The 15,789-nt window shown below is 43.3% G+C and overlaps 1 protein-coding gene across 1 annotated transcript in view; it reads left to right on the top strand.

The window, feature by feature from the left end:
* The first annotated feature begins 3,205 nt into the window (after positions 1-3,205).
* Positions 3,206-15,789, top strand: part of LOC147618817 (uncharacterized) — a 56,113-nt gene continuing 43,529 nt past the window's right edge. The window contains exons 1-5 of the mRNA XM_086773890.1: positions 3,206-4,349; positions 5,125-5,250; positions 5,342-5,536; positions 5,637-5,684; positions 5,919-6,047. Of these exons, the coding sequence (XP_086630016.1) occupies positions 4,122-4,349; positions 5,125-5,250; positions 5,342-5,536; positions 5,637-5,684; positions 5,919-6,047 (726 nt within the window). The 5' untranslated portion in view covers positions 3,206-4,121. The remainder of the gene's footprint in view (positions 4,350-5,124; positions 5,251-5,341; positions 5,537-5,636; positions 5,685-5,918; positions 6,048-15,789) is intronic.

A 15,789-nucleotide genomic window follows, 5' to 3' on the forward strand; every position in this document is an offset into this window, starting at 1 on the left:
GGTGTTGGACAATAATCCCCCACCTCCATCTTCACTGATGATAGCCAGATCTTGGTGTTGAATAATAATCCCCCACCTCCATCTTCACTGACAACTAAAGTGCATCAACCATTGGGAGGAACCCAGTGTTTCATGCTCACATAAAGCACATTGAGGTACTTTATCATTATGCTAGGGAGAGGCTCATTGCATGAGAGATTAGCCTTGTTTATGTCTCTACACACGACAATGTGGCGGATATGCCAAGAAGACTCTCTCATGAGAGAAGTTCAAAGCTTTTTACAAAGCTTGGGGCTTATTACCATTTGGGGATTGATCAGCCACATGGTCCATGTACATATTCACATCATCACTATAGGGGGGATTTGTAGCCATTTAGGGATTGATCATCCATATGGTCCCTGTACATGTTCACATCATCACTATAGCCCATTTATATGGTAGTGATGTGTGGATGTAGCTAATAATGGGCCGGGGAACATTTTCCCTCTTTAGGAGGTTTTTTCCCCCAAGCATATGCACACACTTTTATGAGTGTGTGTAAGTGACATTATCATGTCACTTCACTTGTACTTCACTCATTCTCATTAATCTACTTTAAGTGTTATGCTTCTATTTATGTCTCCTTGCTTGCTCCATCTATGTGTGTGTTACTACCTGATGTCCACTCTAACACATCTCTCTCTCTCTCTCTCTCTCTCCTCTCTCTCTCTCTCTCTCTCTCTCTCTCTCGTTTGTGGTAGTTAATGTGTATATTCAAAGATTAGAGAACTATCAAAGCTTTTCTAGGTAGCACACTATGGTGGAAACTATATAGGTGATTAGACCTTGAAGCTTAAGGCTTTCAATGGAAGGGACGCTAGCCACTCTAGTTTACACATGATTGTAATTATGTCAGCCATGCATATTAGTAATATCGTGGAGGGTTTTGAAAAGGTGTATTATGTGTACCTTGAGGGCTTGTAACTAAAGTTTGGAGGGTTTTGTAAAGATGTAAGTACTATTAAAGTTTGGTTGTGAGCTAGTCTAAGAATGGAGGTATAGGGTAACAAGTCCATTTCCTAAGCATCTCCCAACTACTAAAAAATGGACTTATCATGCGATTGTGACCCACCCTCTATTGATCAAGCCATGGCACCACCTCAACATAATATGTAGAGAATTATTTTGCCACAAAATGGCCCAAGATGTGGTCTCAACAATTGTGGATGAACCAACTCTTTATTGATCAAGATATGGCACCACCTCAACATAATATGTAGAGAAATGTTTTGCCACAAAATGCCCCAAGATGTGGTCTAAATAATTGTGCACGAGCCCACCCTTTATTGATTAGGATATGGCACCACCTCAATTATAATGCTACATAGGTTTTTTAAGATTTTATGTGGAAAATTAGTTTGCCACATCTTGGAAAATCCTATTTAATTTTTATATATCTACAAATGTTGCCAATTTGGTATCCTTTAATAGGATTTTCATTCGAAAATGATAGCGTCTATAATAATACCCAAGTATTGGAAAATAATTTGGATTGTATATGGTATAATGTATTTTCTAATTCATACTTGCAAATAGAGTTCCTCGGGTAAGGTGTGCCTTAATAACAAGTAGTGTCTCCTTTAAGGAGTTGCCATTCATTGTCTCAATATATTATTTATTTATGTGGGTGGATAAAGGAAGCTCTCAAACCACACATGACATAGGCGGCCTTTTTGCTTCGTAGTACATACTTTTCAGTCATGCGCCAAGTTTAACACACGACAAGGCTACATGTGAGGATTTCCACACACGAAGGTTTGAACTTTGCAATGGAGATCGGGCATTCTACAAAGTCACACAATAATATCATCGTGAGTGTGCCTTACCACCTTTCGCAGCTCACCTCTTCTGAACTAAAGTCGGACATCACTTGGCACCTCGGATGCTCATTGTTACCTTTACTAACCTAGACTTCCACAACAATGTGAAGCATGAGAGAGAGAGAGAGAGAGAGAGAGAGAGAGAGAGAGAGCATGGCTTTCAAGAAGAGAGGGAGCTACACCTATGGTTCGGAGTAATTAGTGAGGGAAAGCTACACCTGTGGTTCGGAGTAATTAGTGAGAGAAAGCTAGTACATCACATGGTGGCCATGTAGCCATTTGTAAAGTATTTTTTGGTAATATATCTTCTATTACAAAAAAAAGGCTTTCAAGAAAGCTTAGGCATGGCTAGTGCTAGGCCCCCTTTCACTCTCCTAAAAAAACATTTAAGATACACCTATTGAGGAATCTTCTCCTTGTTTTACTTGGGCTTTGGCTATGTTCTCTCTCTCTCTCTCTCACACACACACACACACACACACACACACACACACACACACACACACACACACACACACACACGCATGCACGTGCACGTGCACACGCACGCACATGCGTATGTGCTCGCACACACATGCACATTCACACACATGCACACGCACATGCACGCGCGCGTACACACACACACACACATCCAATATAGCATTCTTTCTTTAATACAATTTCTAGCAACACTCATCTATAGAATAATTTGGTTACAAGGGCTTGAACATAAATAATATACGAGATCAAAAGATTGAGAGTAGCTTAAGCACATTGATGAAACTCCAAGTAAACTAAAAAAAACAAAAAGAATACATGTGAGTGTGGCTTAAGATACATGATTAAATTGATGAATAATTTTCCATAACCCCTACTTGTGTATTTGTGTAAGTAAAGGTACTTGTGCATACATACTTCGTAAATATGTTGGATGAGCATTTTAGAGGATCTACCTTGCATAGATTGATGAGCATAGTGGTTTTACTTAGCCCCCAGTGAGTATAAGAGTGGGAAGCTATTCATCAATGTGCTTTGTTTTTTTTTTTGGGAGGGTGCATTTGTGCGTGTCGTGTGTGTTGCCATTCGTTGTGTAGCCCCTAGGTATCGAACCCGGGTCCTCATTGTGGAACCCGACGGTTCTACCAGCTGAGCTACATGCCCGTCTCGGCATCAATGTGCTTTTGGTATACAAGCTTGCAAAAGTGAAGGGAAATTCCACTCCACAAGTTCAATTGATGTGATGATATGAGGTATGCTTGGAGTGTAAGGGAACCAAAAGATTGTTGTATGATTGCACATGCCACTCACACTTAAATGGAGCAATGGATTACTTTATTTTTGAGAAATCAATGGATAGTGTCATCAGTGAGGTCAGGTCAGTTGGATGTGTTTGTCAAGGGTGCTTTGCTGAGTGGTTCACCATATCCAAGAGGTCCTTACCCAGAGTTTCAGCCTTTGCCACCTTTGAAGGGGGAAAAAACAAAAAAAAGCAATGAAGTTTCCTTTCAATTGAAGTACACAACACTACTCCATGCAGGAGGAATTTGTTTCTGTCAAACTTTCGTAATGACACACGAAAAACGTGCGTTTCTTTAAAGTTGTTCTTACCAGAGAGATTTTGCGGCGCCGTAACCAGTCCGACAGCAACATTATCGTGATCTGGGCGAAGCTTAGATTTGAGCAGCTATCGCCATAGCTGGGTTTCGTTTCTCGATTCAAGCCCAGTTTTCAGCATAGTTTTCTCTCTCTTGGTCATTGATCTAATCGAGCATTCCATACATATCCTGCTTCACCTGACCAGAAAAGCAGGCACTTCGTATCCATCGATGTGAAATGCTCATATTCTTTTCTTGCATACACCCGCAGGGAATTGGGCTCTCCTCTGATTTGCACTTGAATTGAACATGCTTTACACATCCATGGGTTGACTTTGAATTCCATCTCAGCATAGAGCTTTTATAAACTACAGTCCGAAGTGGCCTCGGTGATGCTCCGAGGTTGCTACTACTGCCTCAGATGCTCAACAGATCAGCTACAGAAGGTTCGGAATGTGGTCAGCCGAGATGGAGTAGACAGCGGCTCTGTGGGATCTATGGTATTGCGGCAGCAGGCCCTCCAGATCTGCCATGTTGCTAGGATCATCTTCGAATCGCATGGTGCGGAAGTAGCCCTGCCAATGTGCTGTCATTCTCATAGCAAAGCAGCTGGGCCAGTGGTTTGAAGCTATATATAATTGAGTTGATACCTTTTCCAAAAGAAATTCGGTTATGTGCATCCATGGTCCTCCTACAGAGAAAGGAGTTGGAGAGTAATATAGGTTTGAGTTTGCACCCTGCTGTCTTGTTTGAAGAGCACGTGAAAACATGGGCAGGGGCAGTATTGGATGAGAAGAGGAGGTCTGCCCATCTACACTCCCTTCATCAAACATGGCTAAAAAAGCAAAAGCCACTCGACAGAACCATGCAGTTCTGGAGGCGCTCAGTCTCGGTGTACACAAGCTACAAGGCAACACCCTTTTACAATCAATGCAACAATTAGTTTCAAGCCTTTCATTAGTCAATCTGTTTGGATGGTGTTTTTCGTCATTTGTTTTCTCTGTATCACAAGCACACCACACATCGATAAGCACATACCTTTGTCCAGATGTATTTGTACACTTGCATGCCATGTATGGACATACATGTATCTTGTTCATATGAGCACCAGTGTATGTCCTGCATGGACATGTGGCTGCATGCCATGGATGGACATATGGGTGTCCTGTTCATATGTGCACACGTGCATGTTATGTATGGTTATATGGGTGGTCTCCACATAAGTGCTTTTTTCTTGTCCTTTTATCCCTCCAGTTTTGTGCATGGGTAAGTAATTTCAGTGTTGATGGATGAATGCAGCCATACTATCACCAGTTTACATAGATAATTTCTATTGTGTTTCAGCTCTGTCAGTTGTGTGTTCTTGTGAGGGTATTCTCTTCTTAGGATAATGTACATATACATGGAGAATACTTATATCAGCATGAATGGTTCTAGGCACGCATATACCTTTTGACATGCATATGCATGCATACATATAAATGGAGAGTACTTATATCAGCATGGATGGTTCTAGGCATGCATATACAGGTTGACATGCATATGCATCCATAGTACTTAGCATGGACGATGAGCCCTGAAAATCAAGCTACCTAGTACCTACATGAAGCTATTGTAATGCAGAGTGCACGTATGAGCTTGGCATGAAGTTGCAAGTTACTGACATGAAGTTTATCACTTTTCAGCTTTGCCAAATGCGTACCCGGTTTCTAAGCAAGGAAGCACAAGATAAAGCCTGGGAGGTCCAGCACGAATGGGCTGCTGAGAAAGTATATTCTTTATGTTTGGAACTTGGAGGCTTCTTTTTGAAGGTGCATTCTAGTCTATTAATTTCATCTTGAAGGTTGGTTGTCCCAAATCTTTTTGGAAGTTAGAATTAAGCATAGCCTTTCTAGCATGCAGGTGGCCCAACTGATAGGTAAACCGGATTTAGCCCCAGATGCCTGGGTGAGGAAGCTGGTGACCCTTTGTGATACTGCACCAGCAACGCCATTTTCTACCATAAGATGTGTTTTAGAGCAGGAATTGGGGATCCCAACCAAAGTACTTTTTGAAGAGTTCCACAAGGAGCCACTTGGTTCCGCATCTGTGGCTCAGGTGCGAATTTTCTCTATAGATCACTGCTTTGTTTTGGTACAACAGGTAATGATAGGATGGGTTTTGTACCCCATGCTAATTCATGTGTTTATTTTGATAGGTTCACCAAGCCAGAATCAGGGGTTCGAAAAACTATGTTGCTGTAAAGGTGTGGCCTGTTAGCTTGATTACTAGGAAGTCTACATTGTTTTAGCAGCAAAAAAGAGCGAGATTGTCGGGTCATTAAAATGAGGATCATGATAATACTTTTTTTTCTTTTTTTGGGGGGGGGGGGGGGGAGGGGGGGGTTGTGGATGGCTGTGGGGAGGATTATATTGGAATAGATGATGGTGCACATGTTGGTGTAGAGGAATTGATTTTTTTTCTTTCAACATGCAATCAGGTGCAACATCCTGGGGTTGAGGAACTGATGATGACTGACATACGTAATCTTAAAGCCTTTGCGGCTTTTGTACGGCGGTTCGATGTTAAATTTGACATGCTATCAGTATTATGCGAGCTTGAAGAACAGGCATGCTTTTTAGATTACCAAGTCCTGTACAATTTGTTACATGCACAGCAGATCATTGATGAGTTAGATGTGCTTAAGATGCGTTTAAGTTCAATGAGAGAGAGAGAGAGAGAGAGAGAGAGAGTACATACGATTGTGTCCCTTGTGGTTCTGGATTGCTCCTGTGCCAATCTCTTTTGAAGCCTTAGAATCCTTAAGAGATTGGGAATGAGGAGGCCTGGGTTCCTGTTTATATGAACTCACCACCCCTACACATCTTCGACTGGGAAAAATGTGGGAAAGGAGGGGATATTCAGCCTTTTGGTCTGCCCAACCTGGCCGACCTGCTGCCTGACTTCTGGTGCCTACCACGTGTGAAAATGTTGCCCCTTCTGCTGTTCAGATCTGCCCTGCCCAGCCTGATGTGCAAATGCACATGCCTGGGTTGCCCCTGGAAACTGGGATTCAGTCTTGCCAAAATATCCTGTGAGATCTAGACATGTTTTGGACTTTGTGTAGCTTTTGGCTCTTGGCCTAATAAGCTGTTTCAAACTTTATACAAAGATTAATCCAATTGCATGTACTGACTAGACACCTCCTATGACCTAGACATGATGGACACTAGCGACCTTCTGGATTAGCGCTCACAACATGCTCAAAATGCTCATCCAAAAGGTAACTTGGCGGTGTACTTTGAACATGTAAATCGACATAGCACCCTAGTACAGCAGGTGCAGGTGACATCTCCTCCTGCTTAGCTTGTTGGCGAGAGTTGCATTGCTTTCAATTAATCTGCCAACAATGTCGGATATTCCTGGAAAAATTCCCCATCTATTTGATTCTAGCCAAACTGCTTCATGTGTGTGAAACTATCCCTTGATCCCCCGAGCATCCCCTGCATACAAACACACCAACAAACACATAAAAGATGGTCCTAGCTGCTTTCTCCCAATAGCTCCCATAGAGCACCCCCGGTCTATAAGGCTAGACCAACACCATGACCTTGCTCCTCCTCTAGCCATGGCGTCCCATACCACCGTAGTTGTCATGTGCACAGTGTGTATCTACCGTGTGCTACACGCACGTAAGACTAGTTTCGAGGCTTGGGGAAGCTTGGAACTAGGCAGGCTGATTGACGAGTTGAGTTAGGGATATACTAACGGGCGGGCACCCAAGTATGGACGGGCGGGCGCCCAAGTGTGGACGCCCGATGATCGGCCAAGAGCCTATAAAAGGGTGGCCAAGGTTAGTTATTGGGATATAGAGAATCTCGCGAGTTTGTGAGAGCTCTATGGTCTTGGAGCCTGGATCTAGTGCAGACGTGCACCTGCTTTATGCAGCTGAGGCCGGCAGCGATCTCGAGGCCCGCGAGGGCAGCTTCGTGGCGGTATGGGACGTCGCGAGGAGGAGATTGGTCGGTACGTCATCCTAGTTAGCTCAGCTCGTGGCTCGGTGGGGACAGCCAAGTCTGTGGGCTTGCCCACGGCTGTCATGGTTGGGAGGTGAGTCAGGCGTGCACCCCCTTGTTTGTCTGTTCGTTTGTTTGCAGGATTCGAGTCTCGAACCAAGATCGATCACGAGGGGATCCGAGGGGATTTGACAGTGGTATCAGAGCATACCTCGTGAACGAGCAAGTCGGTAGGTAGAGAAGAAGAGGTCGAAGAAAGGTATGTGTTAAAAAGCTTGCTGTTTTTCTGTGCATACTGTGGTTTTCAGATTTAGTATGAGTTTTTCTTCATCAAAGAAACCCATGTTGATGGGGATGGTAGATGGTAGGGTCGTTTGTGTTGCAAAGAAGAGAAGAGACTTGTTGTGCAGTCGCATGAACTGCAGGGAGAGAAAACAGAAAAAGCACGATACTTTTTGGGTTGAACGAGTGAGAGAGAGAGAGAGAGAGAGAGAGAGAGAGAGAGAGAGAGAGAGAGCGTGCGAGGTGAACGCTGCACTGCTGGTCGTGAAGAGCTGCTGGTCGCGAAGATCTGCACGTTGGGCAGGCGTTGGCTTTTGGTGTCTATGGAGGCGGCCCGGCCAAGTATGGGAAGGCGCCCAAGGCTGTGTAGGCAGGCGGCCTAGGCCTGCCAAGTCAGGCGGCCAGGCTTGCGTAGCCAGCCCAGGCAGCGCCTAGGCCAAGTGAGCAGGTGCCCCGGCCAGGCCATGCCGGCGCCCAGGCCACGCACGGCAGGCGCCCAGGCCCACGTGGCCTTGTGGCCACGCCTACACGGACTGTTGCAGGCGCAGGATAGCGAGAATATGCCGGATGTCAGCAGCCGTCGACGGGCGAGCAAGCGCCGGCAGGAAAGCAGACGCCGGCAGCACATCAGGCGACGGCAGTTGATGACGCTTGCAGACAGCATGCCGGCAGCGCTAATCCGCGAGGAGAGAAAAAAAAAAAACAAGGAAAGTATACGTTTTTTTAGGGCATGTAAAAATAAAAATAACACATGTAAAACATTGGACGAGGCCATTCATTCATAGATACGAGCTTGAAAACTTGAGAGATGTGTGGCAAGAAGCCCACTTAAGGGGTTTATAAAGATAACAAATGTAAAACATTGGACGAGGCCATTCATTCAGCTCGTATCTATGACGATACAATGGTCTCTTCCAAGTCGAAACCCGTTACCGAGCAGGGGAACAAGCAAGAAAGTTCTCCGCACCTATGGCTAACTCGACAGAAGGAAAGTCTTCGGACCAACCTTCGAAGAATTTCAGTTCGACACTAGCGAAGAAGAAACGACTCCTTAGGGCTTTAAAGCTCAAGAAGGAAGGACGTTGTTTTATCTGCGAAGAAAAAGGACACATGCGTAACGAGTGTCCAAAGCAAAAGGGTACCAAGACAAACGCAGGACCCAAGCCAAAGACAGCTAACTAGTTGTCTTTGACAGGTACGTCAATAACTGTACTTTCTCGCCCTAGTACTTGTTCTGATTGTCTGTTCAATTCTAAAGTATGTGGCTTGCATGATCTTCTCCGAGTTTATGGAGAAGTGAATGGCCATAAAATTCACATTCTTTTAGACCCTGGCAGTTCACACAACTTTGTTAACCACAAACTTGTGCAGAAATTGAGTCTTGATACGACACTCAGCGACCATACCTATGAGGTACGTCTACCTACGGGAAGGCAAGTTTGGGATCGCAAGGTGGAGATGCTTCCAATCCAGATTCAGGACTACAAAGACACTCTGGAATGCTATGTTATGCATCTAGAAAATGTAGACTTGTTATTAGGGATTGAGTGGTTTAAAACTCTTGAAGTCCAGATAGATTGGTCTAGTCATATTTTTTCTTTTCATTATAGGGACACCCAGTATAGTATTTTAGGTGATTGTATTCATCCCTCTCAGGGACCTCTTGTAAATACAATTGATTTTGGAAATATAATGGATTCTTCTTTGTATATCGCTTTCCATTGTGTATTGATTCCACTTTCTTCCTTTCTCATCCCTTCCATGGATGTAAATGAATTAAGTGTGTTTGAAAGCAAAGAATTACAGAAGATACTTGATTCGTTTCAAGACGTATTTCCTAAGGAACTGCCATCGGGTTTACCACTTGAACGGGTAGTAGATCATCGTATCGACTTGATCTGTGGTGCTCATCTTGTTAGTATTCCACCTTACAGGATGAGCCAAGCAAAGGAAGGTGAGTTGGCTAAATAACTCGAAGATTATTTGAGGATGGGCCAGATCTGTCCAAGTAAATCACCTTGGGGTGCACCTGTGTTGCTTAGGAGAAAGAAGGACAACACCTGGAGAATGTGTATAAACTACAAGAGATTGAACAAGCTGACCATTAAGAACCGTTATCCTCTCCCTAGATCAGATGACCCGATTGACCGGTTAGCAGGAGCGAAATATTTCACGAAGATAGATTTACGTACTGGCTATCACCAGATACGTATTCATGAAAGGCATGTCGACGAAAGAACCGCCTTTCGGACTAGGTATGGCCATTACGAGTTTCTCGTATTACCTTTTGGGTTAACCAATGCTCCAGCCACTTTCCAGCAAATGATGAACGATCTTTTTCGTGAACATTTGGAAAAATTTGTGGTGGTGTTCCTGGATGATATTTTGATATATAGTCGTACTCTTGAGGATCATGTCAGACACCTCACGATTGTCTTATCTATTTTAAGACAGAATCGACTATATGCTAAAATAAGTAAATGTGAATTCTTTATGACAGAAATCATTTACTTGGGACACAAGATCACTCGAGATGGATTGAGCATTGACTATGACCGAGTTCAGAAGGTTCTGGACTGGCCTATACCGCGAACAGTGAAACAACTTCGTTCTTTTCTCGGTTTTGTTGTTTTTCTTCGGAAATCTGTACGGGAGTACTCTCAGCTCACACTACTGATGGCCGACTTATTGAAAGGTCGTGGACATAAGTTAAATCAGCCTATCACTTGGAATAACGATTTGGATATGGCCTTCAGACTTTTGAAAGATAAAGTCAAGGAAGCACCTATCTTAGCATTACCCGATCCTAGTCGGCATTATGTTCTTGAAACTGATGCCAGTGACTATGCTATCGGGGCTGCTTTATTTCAAGATGGTAGACCGGTTGCTTTTGAAAGTAAAAAGCTAGACGACACTCAATCTCGTTGGCCAACCCTTGAGAATGAGCTTTATGCTGTGATTCATGCTCTCAAGGTTTGGAGACATTATTTATATGGCTCCAAGTTTGTGGTATTGACTGATCATCAGTCAATCAAGTATGTGTGTGATGCGGATGATTTGAGAGGAAGGAAAGCTCGTTGGACGGAGTTAATGCAAGATTTTGATTTTGAGATCCGTTATCGGAAAGGGTCCATGAATAGTATTGCAGATGCGCTTAGTCGAATTAGAGAGGTGAATACTTTGTCGTTCACCGAGATTTCTACTGACTTATTTCAGTCATTGAGAGGGCTTTGCAGGACTGATAGTTATTTTGGTCCATTTTGGTAGAAGATCCAAGACGGGAGCTCATTGATTGACCAAGACTCGATGACTGAGCAGTCTACCATTCAGGCTGCAGGAGGCCAGTGGATGATTCGGAATGGTTTACTATTCCGTAATGACAAAATTTGTGTCCCACATATCCCGGACATTAGGTCCAAGATTCTTAAGGAGTGTCACGACGCCCCTTCTGCTGGACACCCTGGGGTACACAGGACGCTTTCGTTAGTGAAATACACTTTTTATTGGCCAAAGATGAAAGGGTATGTAGAAGATTATGTTCTCAAGTGTCAAATTTGTCAGGCAAATAAAGCTGAACGCTTTAGACAGACTGGGTTGTTGCATCCTTTGCAAATCCCAGGTAATAAATGGGAAAGTATTTCCATGGATTTTATTACCGGATTGCCAAGAACACATCAAGGCCACGATTCTATTTGGGTTGTGGTAGATCGCTTGACAAAAATGGCTAGATTTTTACTGACCCGGAAGACTATTACAGCTACGCAGTTAGCACGGCAGTTTATCGAGCAATTGTTTAGACTGTACGGGTTACCGCAGAACATAGTCAGTGATAGGGACTCTAAGTTTACCAGTGATTTTTGGAAACTTGTTTTTGAGAAGTTGGAAACAACTTTGAATTTGAGTTCCTCAGATCATTCTCAATCTGATGGCCAGACTGAAAGAGTGAATCAGATTTTGGAGGATATGCTTCGAGCATATGTATCCAAAAGACAGAGTTCATGGGAGGATTATCTTCCTATGTTAGAATTTGCATATAACAGTACTAAGCATATGAGTACAGGATTTAGTCCTTTCATGCTTATGTATGGTTTTCAACCTAGATCACCTGTTACAGTAGGATTCTCAGGACTTCAGCATGATGCAGCACGTAATTTTTTGCAAGATATGCAAGAAATGTTACAAGTTACGAAGGAATCTATTAGAAGTGCTCAAGACCGAGACAGGTTTTATTCTAATAGACATCGTTCACGCAGAGAGTTCTCTGAAGGAACGATGGTGTATTTGCAAGTTCCGAAAGATTCCGAGACTTTACGGACAGGTAGATCTCCGAAATTATCCCCTAGATACTGTGGACCATTTCGTGTTACACGACGGATTGGTTCAGTTGCATATGAATTGGATTTGCCTTCTCATGTGAAAGTTCATCCTGTATTTCATGTCAGTAGATTTCAGGAAGTACTGGGTGGAGCAGATCAGTTAGTTACTCCTCAAGAAATTATAGATGTCGAGGACATGACATTTGTTCCACACGAACCTGAAAAGATTCTTGGATTTCGTGAAAGAAGATTGCGTAATACGCTTATCACGGAATACAAGATCAAGTGGAAGGATCGTGTTGAGGAGGACGCTACATGGGAGACATTGACTACTCTTCAGAGAGATTACCTTGGCTTTTTAGTGAGCTCAGGAGTGAGCTCTTAGAGGAAGGGGAGTATGTCATGTGCACAGTGTGTATCTACCGTGTGCTACATGCACGCAAGACTAGTTTCGAGGCTTGGGGAAGCTTGGAACTAGGCAGGCTGATTGACAAGCTGAGTTAGGGATAAACTAACGGGCGGGCACCCAAGTATGGACGGACGGGCGTCCAAGTGTGGACGCCCGATGACCGGCCAAGAGCCTATAAAAGGGTGGCCAAGGTTAGTTATTGGGATATAGAGAATCTCGCGAGTTTGTGAGAGCTCTATGGTCTTGGAGCCTGGATCTAGTGCAGACGTGCACCTACTTTATGCAGCCGAGGCCGGCAGCGATCTCGAGGCCCGCGAGAGCAGCTTCGTGGCGGTATGGGACGTCGCGAGGAGGAGATTGGTCGGTACGTCATCCTAGTTAGCTCAGCTCGTGGCGCGGTGGGGACAGCCAAGTCTGTGGGCTTGCCCACGGCTGTCATGGTTGGGAGGTGAGTCAGGCCTGCACCCTCTTGTTTGTTTATTCTTTTGTTTGCAGGATTCGAGTCTCGAACCAAGATCGATCACGAGGGGATTCGAGGGGATTTGACAGTAGCGTTGAGGGGTGTGGCTAGAACTCAAGGTCTAGGCCTTGATTGGGTTTCGATCCCCCTATGAGAGATGTGCACTAATGAGCCAATAACTCTTTCATATAGGCTTGGGATTAACAATAAAACAAGAAAGCACACTAATTAATAATTATAGCTAAATATAGACTTTCACATTAACCCATGGCGCACGCCAAGAAGTGCCCATAAGTCATGTCTTCCAAGTGCATCCCTCCTCAGGCCGCCCTAAGTATAAGCCTAGCCTCGGTATACATGCCAAGTTTTGCCAACTGTTACGGCCAAGTCAGCCCATAACATTCTCCCTTCTTTAAAATTAAACTCCCCACTCAACCATTGGAGTGGTAACTAGTGTAGAGAGAATCAGTTTTTATCTATAAAAAAAGGCCTTCTCTCTCTTTCTACATCAACAAAGAAAGACTGAATGAGTAAATCCTTCTTATTTATGCGTTCTTGTGTTTTTGCTACTCCATCCTTACATCATAGTCCTATCACTTAGTTTTTTCTCTTTTATTTTTTTCAAATTTAGCAATTTTCTTTTGTGCTTTATGATTAGACCTCCATGCCTTATCTATTCTTTTGTCTAATGTCAAAACTTTTTATATGCTTGTGAAGCTTTTCTCAAGCTCTATCTACCTATGTGGTTTAGTCTTGGTGTAGCCATAAAGGTAAAATTTCACAAATTTCTGTTTATTGCTGTTTTCAAGGTGTTTTTGATAGTTTTTCGTGCCTCTAGTAAAATGGGTGTAACTTTAAACTCCGTTATAATAGAAATCTTCAACTCTCCGTGATATGAGATTGGATGTCACAATCATTGTCTTTCTTGGCTACTTTTGACATGTATCTCTTTGCATTCTTTAATCGAAAGATCTTTGACTTAGTGACTAGATCTTATTCCATCTTGACCTCTTATAAATATACATGTGAAAAGTCTTCCATGTTCACCTAGGATTTCTAGAAGGATTTCACTCAATTATACACTCCTCCACATGCTTCCACATGCCTTCCATACGCTATCTAATGGTAAATGATATTATAAAATACATAAGTGAGTCATGTAGACATCAAGGCTCACTTTAATTTCCATATTACTACACTAGATAACCATACCAATAATTTTAGGGCATGCTTGTCGTATTTATAATAATGTGCACATTGATAAGTGGATCTTTATGTTGCCACAACATTGTGGCCCCAGAAGTTTCCGCCTTTATTACTATTACAATACTTCTAAAATATGTACAAAAGTTGAACGCTCAAGATATTAATTTTTGTTGTCACATCTTTCCTCCTGCGATTGAGGGTGGACATTTATGTGTACCCATAGTTAGTTTATACGATATGATTCGGTTTCTACGATACGACAGCGTATGGAAAAATACGGTATGATATAATTTTTTTTCTTATCATACGATAAAATACGGTCTTTAAAAAAAATACTTACAAACTTCGGTATTTTCAATTTCAAAGAGAAGACAAGTTGTCACATGACACAAACTAAAATTCCATGAAAACAAAGTTGAAAAGATACATATACTAAATTATACAATGTGAGGTGCAAGTAGTAGTAAGTACAAGAAGTGGTTTACAAAAAAGAGAGGCTAGAGGGTTGGGGCTAGAATCTAGATGGAGAAGTGATCACCATAAAAATTAGAGCTCTTGCTAGGATTATCTCCATCAGAAGAGTGCCCATCGGAGTGCTCACGGAATTCACCTTCGCTAAGGATGTTGCCCTCATTATCAAACTCGGGCTCTCTAATGTCATGTGACAAGGCAATCGGAGTGTCCTCGTTTGCAGGACCGGAGGAAGAACTACCGGAACCTTGTTGTGTGTAGGCTTCCACTGTGTTACTTGAGTCGGGACAAAGGGTGCATTTGCGAGTGCCTACTTGCACTTCTTTGCTACTAAACCTAGTCGTTGCACGCCCACAACGAGTATGATAGACTCGTCAATGAATCTCCCTCCGCATACAATCTCTCCTCCTCCTCCTCATCTACCTCTCTGTGGAACACTCTTGAGAGAGTCGCTTGTAAGCTTGAACTCGTCCACATTAACCTATAAGCGATAACGTGCATTGATACATAGTTATTATCAAATAAAACTCAAAAAGCAAAAAGTTAGAATTTTACAGCTTAAGTTTTAACCTTTTAAGTGGTCATTAGTTATAACTTATACTTGTCTAGCTGAGTCCATCTTGTGCATGGCGCGTAGCATGCGCAAGCTAGTGTGGCAATACACTAGCCATTCTAACTGTCGTGTGCTCAAGTGATTGCGGGGCTTCGTTTGTATGAGAGAGTAGGTGCTCCAATTCCTCTCACATGCATCCGAAGTGCAATCTTCAGTCAAGAGTCTCAAAGCCACCTTTTGGAGGCAGCTGAGCGTGTAGCCAAATGTCTCCCACCAAAAAAGGGGTTTCACAAGATACTTCCTTTTCCAAGTATGCGGTGATGCAAGTGCAACTCCCTCCTCTGGTTGTTGTAGCTAATGAGCTCCTCCAGGAATTTCCTATGGAACTCCTCTGGCAATGCCTTAGGCAAGAAGGCATCACGGTCCTCTAGCAACTCAATGTCGGTGAAGAGGGCGGGTGATTTATAGGCCGGATGTAGCAAGGCAGCAAGACCATGGCTAGGTCGTTGCATCCATCTCTATCTCCTATCCACAATGTGCAAAAGATCTTCGTGCTTGTCCTCATCTAGGGAAGAACAAGCGTGCAACTCGGTGGTGGCCTCTCACATGAAGTGGACCAAGAGGCCTAAGGTAGCGCCCTCCATGTTGGTCATGTGTA

Source organism: Cibotium barometz, chromosome 34, assembly GCF_041138505.1.
Source record: "Cibotium barometz isolate CiBa-2024 chromosome 34, ASM4113850v1, whole genome shotgun sequence".
In the NCBI taxonomy this organism is placed as follows: Eukaryota; Viridiplantae; Streptophyta; class Polypodiopsida; order Cyatheales; family Cibotiaceae; genus Cibotium; species Cibotium barometz.